The sequence below is a fragment of the Rhineura floridana genome, chromosome 16 (assembly GCF_030035675.1).
Source record: "Rhineura floridana isolate rRhiFlo1 chromosome 16, rRhiFlo1.hap2, whole genome shotgun sequence".
NCBI lineage: Eukaryota > Metazoa > Chordata > Lepidosauria > Squamata > Rhineuridae > Rhineura > Rhineura floridana.
In genome coordinates this window covers 6,029,627-6,050,790 of record NC_084495.1, presented here as the reverse complement: position 1 = coordinate 6,050,790, position 21,164 = coordinate 6,029,627, and the positions used below count along the sequence as shown (strand labels likewise).

The 21,164-nt window shown below is 43.8% G+C and overlaps 1 protein-coding gene across 3 annotated transcripts in view; it reads right to left on the bottom strand.

Moving 5' to 3' along the window:
• The window catches only part of LOC133371294 (glucoside xylosyltransferase 1-like), a 35,722-nt gene extending 20,493 nt beyond the window's left edge, over positions 1-15,229 (bottom strand). Inside the window, exons 1-3 of one of the 3 annotated variants that reach the window (XM_061598537.1) lie at positions 14,778-15,229; positions 5,183-5,275; positions 598-772 (exon numbers count right to left, since the gene is read on the bottom strand). In XM_061598537.1, the coding sequence (XP_061454521.1) occupies positions 598-772; positions 5,183-5,275; positions 14,778-15,010 (501 nt within the window). In that variant the 5' untranslated portion in view covers positions 15,011-15,229. The remainder of the gene's footprint in view (positions 1-597; positions 773-5,182; positions 5,276-14,777) is intronic. The other 2 variants (XM_061598539.1, XM_061598538.1) reach the window with 2 other exon arrangements.
• Between the last annotated feature and the right edge of the window lie 5,935 nt (positions 15,230-21,164).

Genomic DNA, 21,164 nt, shown 5'->3' with positions numbered 1-21,164 from the left:
TAGCTCGGAGGTAGACAAGGTGGGATGTGAGTTTGGTCAGACAAGGGTGGGGTAGGATCTTGCTCATTTGGCCCTGCATGGCTAAGCAGCACAGTGGCTAAAAATCATGCCAGCTTTCCTCTCAGTCTTGGAGCTGGGAAGGGCCAAGATTCTTCCAGAAGATCTCTTCCTACCTCTGCAGCTCTAAGATTGGGAGAAAGGCCTCCTCATGCTCACCAGTGAATGGCAGCACACATGCAATGGAAATGTGGAAACCTGCCAATGTGCTTGGCTGACATGCATTTTGCTTGCTGAAGACATTCTGCATCCCAACTATTTAATTTAATTTAAAATATTTCTATCCTGCCCTTCTACCCTACAATAGGGCACTCATGGCGGCCTAGGTGTTTTTTTAAAAACAAACCAACCAACCAACCAACCAACCAGTTTTCACTGATTTCTAGACTGAGGCAGCAGTTTGGTTCTATCACAAAAACAAAAACAAGTTTTGGGGTACTAGAACTATTAGATAATCAAAGAAAGAAAGTTACCTGTAACAAAACATAGCAGTAGTTCACGATATGCTGTTTGCGTATTTCCTATTCTCTGAATACTTACTATTTTTCTGAAATTGTCGTGTAATGGATCCTCTGCAAAAATATGAAATTGTAGAAATTTGATGCTGAAAATTATGGCTGATCTCAACATAGTAACTGTCTCTTCCAATCTTTCACCACAGGCTACCACTGCCAGGTGCATCTTCTCATAAGGTTGTTTTTTCAGAAAATCATATCTAACAACAAAAACAAGCAGAAATCGTTTCCAGATGTAAACATACTTACATTGCATCTGTAGTCATGATGTGAAGGCCCAGAAATAAACTTTTTGTTATAATGTGCCAGAGAGAAGGGGAAACTTCAATGGGGAGCGGAACAGCATCAGATCATGTTATTTCCAGATTACACAAAAGAGGTTCCTCATCCTAACAGACCAGCTGATCAACCACAAAAAAGCCCCACATATGAGCAGGATCAAATCCAGTTTGCTCTCCTCTTCTGCTTAAAAGGGCAGCTAAGGTGAGCAGTGCCTCGATTTTGTTCATTTCCTTGCCACTCCCATCCCAACTCTACTTGCCCTGCATGCCAGACTCCCCCCTTTTTAAGACTCCCAGAAGGGAAGGAAACCTGGTAAGCAAACCAGATCATCACGACTGGACTGATAGGATGCTCAAGACGGAAACAGAAAATATCGTACAGGGGCCTGCCACTTGATCTGCTCCTTCAGCTTTCTCTGCTATCCCTGCTACCCCATTAGGACAACAGGAACATAGACAGCTACCTTATACCGAGTCAGACCGTTGGTCCATCTAGCTGAGTATTGTCTGCAATGACTGGCAGCGGCTCCCCAGGGCTTCAGGCAGGAAACTCTTCCTGCCCTACCTGGAGATGCCGGTGGGGACTGAACCTGGGGCCTTCTCCCACTGAGCTATGACTCTTCCCCTAAGCTTCGTCAAAGGAAGTAATTTTGTCTTGCAGTATTACCGGTACTTTGAGGGAAATAGTATCCATGGGACACCATAAATATTAAGGTTGAGCTACGAGGAGCTAGTCCCACGCATGCATGCTGGCACTCTCAGGGCAGCAAACAAGAGCATTTAAAACAGAGTAAGACAGAAATCAATGAAACAATTCAAAATGTAACTCGACAGAGAGCATTTCATGCCGGGCCAAAGGCTTGTTCACAATGATGCTGTTCTACTGACTCTGTCTGGGTTGTCCCCCATGTTCATTTGAAAACAAACAGTTATCACAACTAAGTCATACTCATAGCAAACTCGCTGAAGACTTAACGGGTCTGCTCTGAGTATGACTAACACTGGACATCACCCTAAGTTGCACAGCTCTCTGTTCACAAGGAAACAGACCATGCAGCAGCTCCCGGTGGAATTTTCAACCATTTCGGGAAGTAACAAGTCCTGCTCACAAAAGACCACTATCAGCTATTTATGTGTATATTCAAAAATTCTACCCGCCCACACAATAGCAGGCCAGAGAAGAGGCCTCTTCTCCTTTGTGGGCTGTTGTGTTCTACAGTGTTGGTGCAACCACTGAGAAGTCCCTAACACGTCAACATCAGCCATGCTTTCACCTTAGGTGAAGTTAGTACTTTTCTTTGTGTGTGCCAGTACTCATATTTTGATACACATATTGTGGGTCCCAACATAAAATGGCTGCCATGGGCAGCAAAATAAGAGGTGACAGTGCTCCTTACAGGTGCTTATTATCACAAGAAAGCACTAGGTGTGCCTATTCTCAAACATTTTGTACGTACTATAGACAATCACCAATAGTATGGGATCCAGAAAGCACGTTTAGCATGCCTAGTGTCATTCTGTAAAACTTTTACAAATTTGAACAGCAGACCCTCTTGTCATATCACGAAGTGCTTCTGAATGGCCCCTTGTTGGCTGTGTGGCGTAGAGGTCTGCTGTTTGAGAAGCACAAGCATCCTTGGATACGCAGAACTAGTAGTGCCGTTCTTGCCATATTATTTAAAGTTGTTGAATACACCATCAACACAGTATCAAAAGTCTGAGCTTTCTGTTCTACCATAAGAGAAGACACTTTATAAACACTTCAATTAATATTCAATTTATAAACTCTTCAATTAATGCATCAATCATTCCTTTGTTATAAGAGACCGAAGTCTGAAATCCTTTTCCAGAGTTATTCACATATTTTTCACTGTATTGAAGAAAGAGTGATTATTTTTAAAATGTTTAAAAATCAGATTAAAAAAATACTTAAAAGAGAGAGCGTAACTGTGCCGGTTCACATCCTGGCTTGCTAAATGTGGCAAAGTGCTACATGTATGAGCCTCAGCGACCCTGAGAGAAGTGTTGAGCATGTCTCTCTCTGTCTCTCTCTCTGTGGACACTACTGCAACAGAAACTTTAGTAGGTATCACATGGAAAGAATAGGGATAGGTTCCTACACCAACTCATAGATGGTGGGGGCAGCTTCAACAGGGACTTTAAGGGGGGCCTAGCCAGCACCCACCCATTCGCACTCCTTCCCCCTCCCCTTCTCCTCCTTTGAATCGTAATGGACCCTTCCCTCCCTAGCCCTGGGAGAAAGCCAAAGATCTCTTCTAATGCAAACACACAGGCTGGTCAGTTTCACCTTAAAGCAAAGACACAGGCTTGAAGGTTTATCCATAGCAAAGCAAAGCTAGTCAGTTCCATCTTTAAAAAAGCCTTAGTTAAAAGGAGCTTCATTCCTGAAAAATTTGTTAACTGAGGTATTACTGTATATGTCTCTTTTCTAAAAAAAAATGAAATCTGAGGCTACTCATATATCTTTAAAATGAATCACATGGCTTTGTAGCACCTTCCCTCCCCCCCCGGTATTTTTAGGACCCCAGTCTTGCTGCCTTCTTTCTTGTGACTTACTATGTATACGATGCCCACACCTCTATTTGCCTTTTTTTTTATGCCAGGCTCAACTGAGTTGTTTTTATACTTTATTTGTTTCTTTTGCGGTTTTTCCTGTTGATGTACTGTTTCTGTTGTATATGCATTTCTAACATTAATAAAAGATTTAAAAAGTTAAAAAAATGAATTTCATGGCCACGAGATATCAGAAGCTTTTTGCTTCCATATTTCACTAACCGCAGTTTAGCATTATGTCTGAATCTGGACAATCGGGGGTTAGGTCTTAACTATGGTTTACTGAAACAACAGAAGGCACTTGGTTGTGAACAAGCCCAAAGCTCATGTACATAATGCTAAACAGTATTTATATATTTATTTATATCCCGCCCTTCCTCCCAGGAGCCCAGGGCAGCAAATAAAAACACTTAAAAACATCTTAAAAAGAAAAGACTTTAAAACAAAACATTTATATATGTATTTATTAAATGTATATCCTGCCCTTCCTCCCAGGAGCCCAGGGTGGCAAAAATATCTAAAAAACATCTTTAAAAAGCAACTTAAAAAACATCTTAAAAAGCAATTCCAGCACAGACACAGACTGGGATAAGGTCTTACTTAAGAGGAAGTAGTTTAGTGTTGTGTCCAAGCCAGGCCTGTTAATCAGGTATTGTATTTATTAGTGGAAACAGGTGATGACATCCTGTTTCTCACCACAAGCATTCAATAGCCCACAGAGCCCATAAGAGTGATCATGTAGATTTTTACTTGAGGTTTGCAATGCTCTCAGAATTATGAGCATTTATTATCCTACTAATCAAACAGCAAGGGCATTTCATGGAGAAACACTATTGTACACTGTAACTGCCAGTCTTCTAGAAAGTTCTGGACCAATCCTAATGTGTGTTCGCTTGGAAGTAAGTCCTTTTGTTCAACAGGCCTTACTCCTAAATAAGCATGCATAAAATTAGAGCTTTTAGGTCAAACTACATGGTGCATGCAATTCTGCTATTCCCACACCCCCTACCACACACACACAAAGACAGAATTAATGCAGCTTAGATTACAAGTCCAGACTGTATTTGTCCTCATCATCAATTCCTCCAGCCCGCTGGCAAGCCAGCAGCGAGAGCCTGAGATAAGGGTGGGATCTTGCCTCACTTGGAAACAAACAGCAGGAGATCAGACGTTTGTCTGGCCAAAGTCACTCCTCTACTTCTAGTAGCCGGAGGGGAGGGGGGAGAGACGGGGAGGGGGGAGAGACGGGGAGGGGGGGTTCCTGTATCTTTTTCTCACAATCATTCCCCTCTCTACACCTAGGGAAAATAATCCTAGAAGTACATGCAACCTTCTGTTTGGCTCTTCAGCCCAAAATGATCCTGCTCAGTTTCCTTGTAGATGTAAAGAGAAAACCAGCAGATCTCTGTCTCTACCATTCTGCTGTGTGTGGGGACCGCAAGACCAAAAGTCCTTATTCTTACGTTGTATAAAGGTTCCATTCAGTTGCAAACCAGCATGTTCCAATTGCTGTAGCTACCAGTTAGTATGCGTGCCTGATCAGGAAATACAGTACTGTATATGAATTTCAAAATGGGAAATCTTTATTCTTTAATGAGTTCAATCAGAATTGAAATCTAGTAAGACTGATATAAACCAAGTGTTGGAAAAACCCCAAACATTTAATAATTGCTTCAGGTTTTTTTATATTCTCAAATACTTATTAGTATGACTAACATTAGCTAATCGAGCAATTAAGTCTCTGTCAAAGCCTACCTACGAGCAGATTCCCAAAAGCAGTTCATTCCACAAACAGCAGAGGGCAGCATCCAATAGGAGTTCCAGTAAGATACAGACACATTCTTACACCTACCAGGATAAGACAGAAACAATCCCGCATAAATGTTATTTGTTTATTTAGAGGTTGTAATGGAGTACAGTATTCTTGCTCGCTCATAAAAAAAAGTTAACCAGCTACTAACTGCTGATAATCGGTCGAATGTTGAGCTTAATGCATTGTGTAGCATTAGTTTAGGGCAGAGATGTGAAGGCCTGGAAAAATTAGGGGAAACGTGTGCCCTCCCAGTTTTTGTGAAATAAACCAGGAAAGTTTTTGGGGGGAAACAGGGGGGGGAAACCCTGTGGTTCCCCCCCCATTTTTCCTGGTTTTTCCCCCAGTCCTTCAAGGATCCTCAGCATGAACCCAACAGCAGTTCTACTGATAAGTAATGTAAACCATCGTTCAATGTAAAAACTAAATCCCATTCAGTTCCATGAGATTTACTCACATTTAAGTGCGCACAGGATTTCAACCTAAATAACTGGCAGACGGGATTAACTGTATTTCTTAAACACATCTGATGATTTCCTAGTACTAAAATACATATTAAAAACAGTTTTATGTTATTTGCACAGGGCAGACACTGTTTACAAGTACGCTGTCAGAGATACACTCCATATACATCTTAATTATTGGGAAACCTTTGAAAAAGCCCATTCTCCCACTATTGATTATGTTTTTAAACACTATTCGCTGCACTACAACTTGCATTGTTAAAACTTGCTTTACCCTTTGGCCCCATTTACACTTACTTCTCTTGAGGAATCTACTTCCCCATCAATATTCCGCTGAACAAAGTAAGCCAGAGTGTTCACTTTTGTTGTTATGTGCCTTCAAGTTGATTACAACTTATGGTGACCCTGTGAATCAGCAACCTCCAATAGCATCTGTTATAAACCACCCTCTTCAGAACTTTTAAGTTCAGGTCCGTGGCTTTCTTTATGGAATCAATCTATCTCTTCTTTGGTCTTTCTCTTTTTCTACTCCCTGCTGTTTTTCCCAGCATTATTGTCTTGACTAGTGAATCCTGTCTTCTCATTATGGGTCCAAAGAATGATCACCTCAGTTTCATCTTTTTAGCTTCTAGTGATAGCTCTGCTTTGATTTGTTCTAACACCCAATTATTTGTCTTTTTCGCAGCCCATGATACTCGCAAAGCTCTCCTCCAACACCACATTTCAAATAAATTGATTCTTGTCTTATCTTATTTTTTCACTGTCCACCTTTCACATCCATACATAGAGATTGGGAATACCATGGTCTGAATGATCCTGACGTCAGTGATACATTGTCGGGAGGATGAGCTGGGCTCCTGGGGGGTTGTCAGAAGAGGATTCAAATGGCTGGCAGAGGGAGGAGGGAGGAACTTACCCTCTGTGGAGCCCCTTGCTCTGTCAACTTTCTCCCAATGTCGCAGGACCTGTATCTCTGTATTGCTTCATGAGAAAGCGCAGTCTTTGTTGGACATTACTCTAATAAAACACGAATTAACTACACCCTGTGGTCTGGTTCCTGAGTCGCATCCTGGGCCTGACATACATGTTTGCATTTGAGGACCTTTTCTAGTTCTCTCATAGCTGCCCTCCCCAGTCCTAGCCTTCTGATTTCTTGACTATTGTCTCCATTTTGGTTAATGACTAGACTGTGCCAAGGTATTGATAACCCTTGACAAGTTCAATGTCCTCATTGTCAGCTTGAAAGTTGCATAAATCTTCTGTTGTCATTACTTTGGTCTTTTTGACGTTCAGCTGTAGTCCTGCTTTTGTGCTTTCCTCTTTAGCTTTCATCAGCCTTTGTGTCTGCCTAGTTTCTGCTAGTAGTATGGTATCATCTGCATATCTTATTGATATTTTCCCCTCCAATTTTCACACCTCCTTCATCTTGGTCCAATCCAACACTTTTACTATTATTGTTATTATTATTATGGCTAACCTTTGCTCTTCTCTAGCAAGGCCCTGCATGTCTTAAGAATCCAGGTACCTTCTATTGGTTAGGGATAGCAGGCGTGTTTCTGAACTAGAAGTAAAGAAGGCCTGGAAAACAAGGGGAGGACTTGTTTACTCCTCTTTTTTTAAAAGTTTGTCAAGAGCTTCACATTTCTAACTAGAAATTTTGGCTATGATTTTCTAATGAACATCTACTTGCTCTGTTGCACATTTCTGTAAATCATCGTAACTGGGCATGTTTAGCCTTGAGAAGAGAAGACTGAGGGGAGATTTGACAGCACTCTTCAAGTCTTTGAAAGGTTACAACACAGCAGAGGGCCAGGATCTCTTCTCGATCGTCCCAGAGTGCAGGACATGGAATAATGGGCTCAAGTTGCAGGAAGCCAGATTTCGGCTGAACATGAGGAAAAGCTTCCTAACTATTAGAGTGGCAAGACAATGGAACCAGTGACCTACGGAGGTGGTGGGCTCTCCAACACTGGAGGCCTTCAAGAGGCAGCTGGACAGGCACCTGCTGGGGATGCTTTAATTTGGATTCCTGCATTGGGCAGGGGGTTGGCCTTATAGGCCCCTTCCAACTCTAGTATTCTATGATATCTATTCACAAGGCTCAAAGGTGAGTATGGTGCCTTATTTAGCCAAGGTGGCACCATCTACACACAAGAGGGAAGTTTTGGCAGGCTTAAGTGAACCCCAAGCTTGCAGAAGTACAATTCTTTATGGGGGAAAAACCCTAAGCGGTCATAGAATGCTGACTGATGGTCGGTGGGAAAAAACAACAACAGAAAACTGTGAGATGGGGAGTGAAACAGAGTTTAAAATGGAGTTAATAATGGAGAAGGGTACCACTGACCATTTGGAATACTGAAGAGGAAATGAAGTTGTAACTTATATGCAGGATTTACTAAAAATACCATTATGTATATTCTAATACTTAATTTGAAAGAGAAAATTATGCAACAAGAAAAGTGCAGATGCCACGCAAAAGTTGAACGGCAACGAATCATCTACTTTAACCTCAATGAAACTCTCCCTCAGGAATGCAATCCATCAGGAATGATAGGCTCTCTGCTGCAGCAGATTACCATATTAGCTTGCTGAAGTCCATTTTAGTTGTTTTCCATTAAGTGAAGATGCTGTCACAACTGGACAGATACACAATGTTGGCTCACAACTGAAACAGAATACCAGTGTGAACTCAGGCACTGAAAGCGCAAAAGATACAACTAAGATCCTTATTGTGAATATATCATTGGCCAACTTTTAAAATTCAGCCCCATAAACTGGAAGTTGTTGCAACATAGATGACTTGATACGATAGCTTTACTAATATAAAACTGTGCTTTCACAAGCTAGCTAATTTCCAAGCTGTGAGCTCCGCAAGAAATACTGCTGAGAGGTCAAAAAAGTATCTAATCCTTGCTCCACCTGCAATTCAGCTATACTAATGCAGAGAGACTAGCCAGCATTTGAACATATAATCAGATTAAGATGCGTCTCTTGTAAAACAATTAACGTATATTAAATTGAAACTTCATAGCTGCAGCAACAATGAGCCAAGGCCCTGCCTGTCCCATTGCACCAGAGCCGAGACCTCATTTCCATTCCTAGGAACTGCCATGCCCATAGAGCAGCTCACAAAATAACAATTGTTTAAAAACAAGAATTCCTATTTAGAACTAATCCTTCACCTCTTTTTAATTATAGAGCTCAAACAAGTTAATACGAGGCTGGTTTAAAATAGACAACAGTGGAGGAGGCTTTGCAATGGTAGTGGTGTGTTTCAGATTTTTTGTACAGCACGCTGAGTAGTCAGAGTCACCTCAAGCAAATTTTATTTTAATGCTTCTGTATTACTCCTTTCTGCTAAAGGAACTGGAACAGCAATTACAGTACTGTATATTGCAGCACAGCTTTGATCTAGCAGTAGGAAGCGACTAAAAAAGGTTATACAGGCATGAACAGAGATCTTAGTAAATAAATTAAATCTCAATCCTTACTTTATTTATAAATATTTAAATGATAAATTATCTTAACATACCAACTCAGATGTGTGATTTGCTTTCTGAAGTGCAACAACAGGAAAACACAACCTGACCAGCAGTACAAGAAAGAAGCAATTCTTCATATAAAATAAAGGTGGTTTACATTATTAGCTCTTACCACCTCCCAGATTTTCAGCCCTGAAGTAGCATCTGAAGTCTTTACGAAGGTATAGTGCAATATACTGCGCAGATACGGCCTTTTTATAACAAGGACTCAATAAGGGCCCCTTTTTTGTGGGTGCATTCTGCAACGTATCGTTGACACAACAGTAGTGGCAGATTTACACCAGACTGTCCACACATCATTCCACTTCATTAGCTGTTCTATGGTGCTTTCCTGGAGCATTTGTGGTATGAAAATGTACAGAGCTTCAGCAAGAAGCTATGGGGCATGCACTAACTGGAAACAACGCATTATCACCTCCCCAAAATGTTTGCATGTGTGAACAGCATCGAAAGCAGGATCGCTTACGACCTCCCCCACTCCTGCTACCATCATGAGCATGTGACTAACCTTTAGTAGAAACTATTCCTGTTTATCCAGCCATTTGATGGCTGAAAAATGCGGTTCCTGGAAACCTTGAAATTATTTGCTATTAGAGTATGTGATTGTTTTCAGAGGTTTTAATTGTTTTGAAATATGTTTTTATTTTAATTGTATTGTATTATTTATATTTATTACCTGTCCTTCACCTAGAGGTCCCAGGGCAGGTTATAACAATTTGAAAATAACAATTTTTAGGTTATAACAATTAAAACCACAACATCACAAAAAATAGGGTGGGTCCTAAAAATATACATCTCAGGTGTGTCTTCAGCATTCACCAAAAACTGAACAGTGAAGTTGCTAGATGCACCTTGGTGGGTAGGGAATTCCACAACTCAGGGGCCTCCACAGAGAATGCCCTTTCCTGGGCCACCATGCCCTGAACTTCTGACAGGATTTGTAGGGAAGGAGGCGGGCTTTCAGATATTTGGGACCTAATTCATTTAAGGCTTTAAACATTGACATAAGCACTTTAAATTGGGCCCGGAAACTAACTGGCAACCAATGCAGCTGTTTTAAAACAGGGTTTATATGAGATCTAAAAGCAACTCCATCCTGTAATCTGGCTGCTGCATTTTGGACCAGTTGGAGTCGTCTTCAAGGGTATGTAAAATGCACTGCAATAACCCAGTCTGGAAGTTACCATAGCATGGAGTACTGTGGCCAAGTCACCTTTGTCCAAAAAGGGGCAAGCTGGCAAACCAGCCAGAGCTGCAAAAAGTCACTTGAGCCTCCAGTGATAATGTTGGAGCCAGGAGTACCCCTAAGTTGCGGACCCGATCCTTCCAGAGGAGAGCAACCCCATCCAGAACAGGCCATCTTCCGACCTCCCGGACATGAGAACTCTGGACACGTAACACCTCTGTCTTTTCAGGATTCAGACTCAATTTATTGGCCTCCATCTAATCCATCACCACCTCCAAGAGCCGGTTCAACATCTCAGCTGCTTCTCCTGATTCAGATGGAATAGAGAGGTAGAGCTGGGTGCCATCTGCATACTGATGGCACCTCACCCCAAATCTCCTGATGACAGCTCCCAGTGGCTTCATGTAGAAGTTAAATATCATGGGGAACAAGACGGAACCCTGTAGAACTCCACAGGACAGCTCCCATGGTGCTGAACAATAGCCTCCTATGACTACTTCTGGGGATCGGCTCTGGAGGTAGCAGCGGAACCACTGAAGCACAGTCCCCCAACCCCCACCTCCCTGAGACACTCCAGAAAGATACCATGGTCAACACTACCAAAAGCCACCGAGAGATCAAGGAGGATGAGCACCATCACACTCCTTTATCATCGATAGATGTCATCAACCAGGTGGGCCAAGGTGGTTTCAGTGCCATGGCCAGGCCTGAGACCAGACTGGAAAGGATCCAAGTAACCAGTTTCCTCCAAGCATGCTCGAAGCTGAACCAACACCACCTTCTCGAGCACCTTGCCCCAAACAGGGAATTTGTCACTGGGCTATAGTTGTTTAACACTTCTGGGTCCAGAGAGACCCTCTTAAGGAGGGGACACACCACTTCCTCCTTTAAGGCAGATGGTACCTCCCCCTCCTCCAATGAAGTATTAATCACTCCCTGGACCCACCCAATCAATCCCCTGTGCCAACTGTGCCAAGTCCTGCTATCAGCAAGGATTGGCTCCACTCGGGAGCTCCCAGTGGAACCAATCCCAAGGGGCTTGCATTTGATATAAATTTAAAGGGCCCAAATAAAAGCCCCACTTGGTGAGGAATTATCAGGAGCGCATGTGGTGTCCTCAACTGTTTCTTTGCAGCAGCAGGAGCTTTACCTGCTCCATGTCATATGACAGCAGGTGTGGGACAAGTGATCATTGCTTGATGAAAAACCACCTTGTTAGCCACGTTAGGACCCTTGGTGGAGGTTTAGGGCAAAGGAACTGTTGAAACCTTAAATGAGCACCCAAACAATTCAGATGAAGACTTCTCGCTTAAAAACTATGAAGTATCTTTTTAGTTGGTCAACAGTAATGTGTGATTGGTTAAAGAATTGCTCAATAAAAAAAAAATCACTGGAGAGTAAATCAGTTTCTCAGCAGTTAATAGAGAAATTTCTCACCTCTTAGTTTGCAGTTCTATAATTACATTTAGGATGAAGTTGTACATTAATTAAGTGATGTAACACCTTCCAGAAAACCACCTGTGGGTGGTCAGGTTCTGCATTACAGTAGTAACATGTGCAAGGACTCTATGATGGCAGTGCCTCAGTCACGATATTAAAATGTGGTTTGCAATCTGGGGGTTTCTCACAAGAGGCTGAAGTAGCCTCTATGGCACAAAGTGTCTTTTCAGTTGAGGCTGGTGCACGAGCACCAGTAGCACCTGGAGAGATCTACCCTGGCCACATTATCCATGCGCTGTAACATTCCAAATTGATGGGTGTATTGTCAAGATAATGCCAAAGACTCTTCCCTGGATGCCCCCTGCAAATCATGGAGAGAACATCCTGAGTAAATGCTACCACATTTGTAGAATTCCTTCCTTGGAGAAGTTTACTTGGCCTTGATATCCTTTTGATGCCAAGCAAAGACATTTTTCCCCCTAGGCTTCTAAGGTTTTGCTATAAATAGCTGTTCTAATCACTGGTCTTACTGCTTTTGTGTGTATTTTTATGGATTTCATTGTTTTCTTGCAAAGCCGCTGTGTGAACTCTTTGGTGGAAAGCTGGGGCATAAATGTGTTAAAATAAATAATATAATGAAACAAGGCCAGTTTTGGTCGCTCCTTTACCACGCAATAGTTGACCAGGCAGCCTAATCCTATGCTTCTGCTAAACAGAACTGTCCCTGAGCTTCCGCTGGCATCTCTGCATTGCTGCTTGCATGCTACAGTCCCATCTGTTAAGTTGCCACCCTGTTCTACCCTCCCCATGTGTTCCCTTTGCACCAGTATTGTGCCAGGGTTTGGTTTGTTCCCATCCCTCTTGTGCTTCTTCAAGATGGTTTGTTTTGATGCCTGGTTCTGCACTGAGAGATTGGTTACTTATCATGAAATAGGAAGAGTTCATTAGGAGCAGGACTATGTGAATATGGTGTCAGGGACTCTATTTGGAAGGAGGGGATTTTCTACATGGGCATTCAGAATATGTTTTGGGTGGCTAGATATTCATACACATACAGGCATAAACAGAGAGATACAGAAATAGAGAGAGGCAGAATAAGTGGGGGGGTTGCATTAGCCTCGTGTTCTGAATTGGCACCCATGTTTTGAAGTACCATCTTATGCAAGTATAAGAGTAGACCCTGATTCTGACCATGTAGAAATGATATTGATCAGCACTGCTTGCCCAGTGTTTCCCCAATTCAAGTTAAGATCTACATGGAAGTTACACATCTGTACAACTGCAAAGGTGCCATCCAAACCCTCTTTACACCAGGCTAAGGGACAACTGGACTGTCCCTTCTTCTAGTCTTGCTGGCCTCCACCTGCAGAGTGACACCAGCATCACTCTGACAATGTGGAACTCCCTATTCCACCTGCCAAAGGTCAGGCAGGAGTGCCATTGGTGAGGCCCCCTCCAGCAAAAAGTCCTGAAAAGATGCATCCTGGGAGCAGAAAAGAATAGGGATGTTCTGGGATCCAGTCCCATAAATTATAATACCATCATGTACATTTATCAGCCACATTATACAAAAAAAGTCTCAAAGTGACTTGACAAGACAAAATTCGCCAACAAAAATGTAAAACAGTGAACAATACCAAATACATAAAATGCTCATCTAGCAACATATTTTTAATAAGGGCAAGTCCTAAACACCACCATAGGAGGCGACTTAATTACTAAAAGCAAACAAAAAGGTCTTAACTTGGCACCTAAAGACTGACAAGGATGGTGCCAGGCAAATCTCCCTGGGGAGAGCATTCCAAAGATGGGGGTGCCACCACTGGAAAGGCACCAAAGGCCCTTGGGTGGGGCACATCAAGAAGTGTCCAGGCTGGTTCATATGAGGAGAGGTATTACGGTCCTGAGCTGTTTAGGGCTTTAAAGGTCAAAACCAATACTCTGAGTCGCGCCTGGAAACTAATCAGTAGCCAGAACAGTCAGGCCACAATCTGTGTAATGTGTAAAGGCCTTCTGGTCCTGGTCAATAACCTGCCCACTGAATTCTGCAGTAGCTATTGTTTCCAAACTGTCTTCAAAGGCAGCCCCACATATAACACATTGCAGCAATCTAACCTAGAGGCTACCAGAGCAGAGACAACTGAAGCTAGGACATCCCTGTCCAGATGGGGTGCAGTTGATGGGGTGCCTAACAGTGGGATCCCCCCACCAACCCCCCCAGCCATGGAGATAGGAGGGCTGTGCACTCGACTGTCACCTACTGCCATGGAACTCTGGTGGCCTAACGCAACAGGCAGGCACAAACCTCCAGGCCTTCCTGGCTAGCTTCAGGACCTGGCACATTTCTGCTCAGCCTGAAAAATGGAAGGGAAAGGATGAGAAGAGAGACGGGGAGGGGGCACACCTCTAAGGTCTGACTCCCAAGCCCAATTCCCCCACCCCGGTCCCTTGAAGCTCCATTTGTGTTTGCAAAACCCACGTAAGAGCGCTTTAAGAGGCAAAGCAGCGGCCCTCCTCTCAGCTTAAAGCTAAAAGACAGGAGAAAAGGGGTTGTTGCCCCAACTCCCACCCCGTCCTATGAAGCCTCAGGAGGCTTTGCAGCCACAGCATGTTGCCGGGGAGAAAGGAAATCTAGAGAGGAAGAAAGGGAAGGGAGCGCCCGGAGCCTCCACACAGGGAACTCCACACTGCAGCAACATTTTGTTGCAGGCCCCGCTTGTTATCATCTCCTACCCCATGGATTGTGAGCCTGGAGTATCTGGGGAGCGGGCGGTACTTTCCTCCCACCCGCAGGACGGGGCGGGGAGGTTTTCTTGCACGCGCGGCCGAAGGAGTCCTTCCAAGGGCCGTCCTAGGACGCACAGGACGGGCGAACACCAGCCCTGCAGGGTCCCACCCCAGCCCGTACCTTCCCGGCAGCAGCCCCACCGGCGCCTCCACGCCGCTGCTGCGGCCTGAGCTTCCCGCCGCGGCCCTCCAGCCGCCGCCGCTCAGTTGCCTCCTGAGGGGAAAAGCGGCGTCCCCATGGCGGCCTCGGGGCGCCTCCTGCTCGAGCGAAAGAGCCAGCTGGCTGAAGGCGTAGAGCAGCGAGCCCAAGCCGCAGCCCAGGCACAGCAGCGCCACCCGCGCCACTCGCCTCATCCTCCTGCGGCCCCGGCTGCGTGCGGCGGCGGCCTCCTCCAGCGGCAGCCGGGGCCTCGCCCGCTGCGGAGGAGGAGGGAGAGGCCGCAGCACCACCAGCGCGGCACGGCGCGCCCTCCACCGGCCGCTCCAGAAGAACAGGACCCGAGGAGGGAGGAGGACGACGAGGCGCTTCGGCCTCGATGAGGAGGAGGAGCCACCGGGCGCGCCGGGAAGGCAGCGAGGAGTGGGGATAGCGCCGCCGCGTGGGCCAGGAGAGAGCCGTGGTGGAGGCCCGGGAGCGGCAGGAGGCGAGAGGCCCACCGGCTGCAAGCGAGCCAACCCCGCCTCGTGGAGCAAGAGAGGCACGGGCAATCCTATACATACTTACCTGGGAGTAAGTCCCACTGAATTCACTGGGACATTTCTGAGTAGACACACACAGGATTCCATTGTCAATTTATAAAGCATCGCTTCTGAAGTTAGTACACCATACAAATGGAATAGATTCATTTTCAGATGAAATGTACATTTGAACCAGTGGGTGTCCATTTGATTGCACAGTCATGAATAAAAACACCCTTAGAATTTCAAACTATATTACCCCCGCTGAAGTCTATTTCGACAGAGCTATTAATTAATTTGTGCATCAAAACACTTAAGTAGTTATACACAAAATGACAAACCTATACTCATAAAAATACTTTATTGGAAAGTTTACATAATATCCAAAAGAACTGTAAATCTTGTTATGCGTCTATATATTGCTAAATGCAGAAATCTGTTACTGCCCTTATCTGGGGACACCTGTAGTTTCTGGACAAAACTTGTTGCCCAAAATGCTGCTTGTACTGGATTGTCAGTACAATCCTTAAGAAACATGATAAAAAGATGGATTTATTATTCCCCTCTCTCTCTTTCCAGGGCTATAGGCTCCTTGTTCTACTTTGCCATTGTCCTGGTTCTCTGGAGAACCAAGGTCAGATAACAGAAGACCTGCCATTCCAGCACCATTGCCTTCCGAGATATTAAAAAACTATAACTTGCTGACCAACCGTCATTTAGATATAAATACATATTATTCAGTATGAAAGTGTGGAAGACACATTATTGTCACCCAAAGAACAGTAAAAAATGTAAACGTACTGCCTTCAAGTCAATTCCGACTTATGGCGACCCTATGAGTAGGGTTTTCATGAGGCTGAGAGGCAGTGACTGGCCCAAGGTCACCCAGTGAGCTTCATGGCTATGTGGGGATTTGAACCCTGGTCATAGTCCAACACCTTAACAACTACACACACTGGCTCATAAAGAGCATAGTAAGAACATCAAATAAGACAAACCCACTTTATAATCTTTATTTATTTTTTGTTTATTGCATTTGTATACCGCCCCATAGCCGAAGCTCTCTGGGTACTTTACAACAATTAAAAACATTAAAAACAAATATACAAATTTTAAAAAAAACATTTTTAAAAAGCAATTAAAAAAAACATGTTAAAAAGCCTGGGAGAAGAGGAAAGTCTTGTTAAAGTCAAATCCTGACATGGCATCTGTCCCTTTAAGAGTTGAGTTTCACCAGGTGTAGCAGTGGTATAGGTGTATGTGTTTTAAAACAGCCTTACTAATACAGGCCCTAACAAAATTATAACTCCTGCAGGCAGATCCTGTGTATATTCAGCTATTGAGACTTCTGGAATTCAACAGGGTTAACTCCCAAGAAAGTGTATACAAAAGACTGCAGGATCCCTCCCAGGATCTGGAATTACTATCAATCTTATAACCAGTTTCATGACTTACTACTAATGGATTGTTAGATGAACAAGATACAATAGAAGCCTGTCCACTCGTTTTCATAGGAAAACATTCACACATTACCAGTTTCCTACTACACGGGCTTTGCTTCTAGGTAAGAATCTGTGACTACACTGTATGGAAGTATTTGTGTATACAGCAATTTGAGTATTGTCATGTGCAAACTGAAGTCACTCAACACCCCCCCCAAGCCTGATAGAGGCGGTCCCCACGTGCAGACAGTCATACATGCAGTGAAAAATACAAATGTAGGATAGCCACTTTCACATATGATTCATCAGACCTGGAACAAACTGAATATATCACCATGTGTGGAGCGGCCTGTGACGCCCTTCCCTGGCTCTCCCTGTCAGGTTCCTACCTGCTCGTGGCTACTGCCTGTCACTAGGCACCACCAGGGACTCCACCAGTCCGGACTGTCTTTTTTTATGGTTTCTCTCTCCGCTCTAGCACAGACCTCACCAGATCCCCCTGCTAGGCAGCACCACCAGTCACGTCCTATAACCAGTATTCCCAGAGACTCTGCCTGAGTCTCTCTCAATCAGGTTACCTCTGTGACTGCGTGCTTAAGCTGTCCCAATCCCTTTGATCTATATAGAATGCATATAATTCTGGTTTGCTCTGGATACTTGTGGTGTTATATTCTTCCCTTCACCGCTGCCAATTGTTACAGTTTCCCTTCAGCCTTGGTAAGTACCTTGCCCTCCCCTCTGGTCTGTATATTCCCCAGCCAAGGATCAGGCCTCCGGTAAACCAAAATAGTGTTTATTAAATATTAGAAATAACAAGATTACTTTATAAAGGCACATAAGCATATGGTTTCATCTATTCCTGTGATACTTGTCTTAGTATTAATCCGAACTCCACACTCTCCCCACATCCACCAACTCTCCACACAATCTCCTCTCAAAAACCCCACCAAACACCTCTCAAACAACCCACTAATGTCCACCCAGATTCACCACAGATTCTCCACCCAGATTCAACTGTCATTCTTCCATTTATACTCCCAGCCATTCAAACACTCAGCCAATCATCCAGCATTCTACTGCTCATTTACTCCCCCCTCCTCTTTCATTTCACTTACCATGTATCTTCTATACAAACAGCACTTACCATATATACACTAATACAGGGTCATCACACGGCCCAAATAATTCCAGGGGTAAATGTGAACACATAATAGTGGGAAAGCGTTATCACTAATTTGTACTTGTTTATTCTAGTCAGTCCTAAAATATTCCCACTCAGTTCTTTTCTTTTCACCTAGGGATACCATATAATTTTACTTTCAATAGTTAAATCACGTTAAGACATACCACTCTCAGCCTGTGTGTATTGGTGTAATATTTTCCTCAGTCTTTGCCAATGGACTCATGTAAAGAGTAGAGTTTTCCTCAAAAATGTGAAGGCCTGTTTATTTCCTTCAAAATAACATTTTCCCTGTCCCATACAGACTGTTGCAGTGGAAAATCTTTGGTAGCAGCCTGTTCCTCAAAGGATTTTAAATGGCCATTATGGCGGGCACAGAAAATGTCGGGAAAGAGAATACAGAAGTTGATGTTAGAGTCATGAGCCATTTTTGCCTTGCTCCTGCAAATGCTCTACAGGCTTCCACCACATTGGCATGATGTGGCTTTGGATGTGTGCTGGCAACTTCAATCTGATGGCAAGGGCCAAAGTTAGTCAGATTTATATTTGGTAGGGCTGTCCCAAAGCAGGCCTGATTGTTTACCAAGATATTCAAACTTCTGGCCCTAATAATCTCTTTCATTGGGTTGAGTTAATAGAGGGGCAAATACTTTTTCACATGGGGGCATTGGGTGTTGCTTAATTTTCTTTAATAAATACATAAAATAAGTATCAAAAGTTCATGTCATTTGTTCACTCAGGTTCCCTTTTCTCTAATATTAGGTTTGGTTCAAGATCTGACAACGTTCAGTGCCAGGAATATGCAACAATGCAGAAAATCAGACGGGGGGCAAATACTTTTTTACGGCACTGTAACTGTTTTTGTATCATGTCTTAGAAAAGTTATTTTATGAGGCACCTCATAAATACAATAAATGGTACAATAAATACAATTGGGAATAGAGAGGAATGGGATAAGAGGAGGAAGTTATTGAAGGAAAAAGTCAATATAAAGGGTATAGGGATGAATGAAGCAAACATCTTGGGAGGAGACAAGGTGTAATGTTATGTGTGAAAGGAAATGATGGGAAAGGAGTAAAAGCACTTTGAGAGGCATGCAATGGCAGGAAGGGAAATTTAAAATAAAAATTCTCCACTTAGAACCTCTGGATTAGCAAATTCTGAGGTTAGAAACACACTCATTGTTCTGCCAATTCCAATGTCTTCCCACTTTTCTTTTCTCAAAAGGGGGGCATACGACGCTTACCAAACCCCGCCCCTTTTTTACTGCAAAACTTAGTGGGAGCAGCTCTAGTTTTTTTGTTAAAAAAATCAGCTTCCAAGAGATTTTGCAACTGATTGGCAGATCAACCCATTCCCCCTCCAGGTGTGGCTAATGTAACCACTTTGTTCTGGCAACTAGCATGTTCACAGTCTGAGTCATGGTACTTCCACAGCCAATGGGTGGTTCCTGTTAGTTTGGTTCCTACTGGTCCCTGCATACTCAGGAATTATGGTGTTACAATGGGTTGGTGCACATGGTAGAGCAGCCATGATGAACCAAGATGGATGACATTTTTGCCCAGCTGGAGAAAATTAAACCAGGACTGAGGGATTCAGTGTAGACTAATGCATAGGCCAGAAATTTGGCATGATGTGCATGAGCCGTGATTGGATCCCCTGATTATAGTTCCGAATTGTCGGTATTTTGCAGGATGTTTTTCAAGAGCATATAGGAACTTTCAATTTGCACCCTAGCACAACAATTCCACTTTTTTAAAAAAGTCCCTTTTGCAGTTTGAAAAGTGATGAGGAAATGCAATGAAAAGTGTGGGATGAACAAATGACTAATGGGAAGCTGTGTAAACAACACGTAAAAAAATCAAGATAAATTCTAATTGTGCTGTCTGTGCACAAAAAAGAACAAATGCACAATAAAGATCAGACATGGTATAACCACTGTATAAGCTCCACACAAGGAAACCAAGATGAATGCTGAACAAACAGATTGTCTGGAAGAGCACAATGTCTGTACTTAGCTGAACAATTAAATTCCCTACCACAAGCAAATTGTTTTGGCAAAGAATTAAGCATGTCCAAAAGAAATAAGATGGCAATAAAAATGATGTAATTGCCAGCTGATTACAGCAACTCCATTTCCATTTTGTGACTGGCTGTGGCTGCCCTACTATTTTGTCACAACTGGACCTCAGGAATTTTCAAACCTGTCAAACTGACCCTTGGGGTAGAAAGTGTGAGAACAGGAAGGGAGCCTTGAGAAATTAAGGCAAATAGCAGCAGACATGCCAGGCTGGAGGTCACCCTCCTGTAAGACCTTCATTGGTACCCTTGGTGGGAGCCCTAGACACCAGGGGCAGGATGATCCGGTCAGATGCCAACACCATTTAAAAAACTCTGAAACCATCCGTTGCTGTTTTTTGAAAGCTCATTTAAATCATAGTTCCATCATAGATTACCAGGAGTAAGGAATTTAGTTTTGCTGCCAGCCACATTTACTTGGGGATAAGTACCCTTTTGTTGCAGGAAAGGATATTGCCTTTTTAAAAGTAAAAAAAAAAAAAGTAAAATGAACAGATGTAGCAGCCCACCCCGATTATAAAATGCGTTTAAAAGCAGGAATGGCGCAGCAGGCAGCGTCCTCCTCGCCATACCCTAACTATGCCGGCCCAGGCGCTGTGCTACTAGCCCTATTATCTGCCACGCTCCAGGGGACGGGGACGGAGATGGGGTGGGTAGCCAAGGTCCAGCCCGACTTGCACCAAGCAAGATCCCCCCTCAGTTTTCCCTTTTTGGCGCAGAAACCTATCCCTATAATATGTAGAACAGGAGGGTGACCCTTCTTTCTCGAATAGTCACAGGTCAGAAACCGTTTCCTACAGTATGTGGAATCATAACTGTTTGTATTATTACAGGGGGGGGCGAGGAATCGCGTCCTGCGAAGCTGCCTTCACCTCTCCGAGGCGCGCCTCAGCCTCCTCCAGAGATCTAACGGCTCCGCCCTGCCTGCCCCTCAGGCGTTCCCGCCCTTTTCTGAGACACGCACCGCTACGTGCACAACGTGACCGCACCACGAGCCGGGCTCTGAATTTTTCCCCCTCCCCGAGATTGACTGACCCTCTCAGCCAATCACGCGACGCGGGTGATGCAATGTGGCCAATCCCAGAGCGCCTCGGAGGCTGGGTGACACTTTTTACAGCCGCCGCCGCCG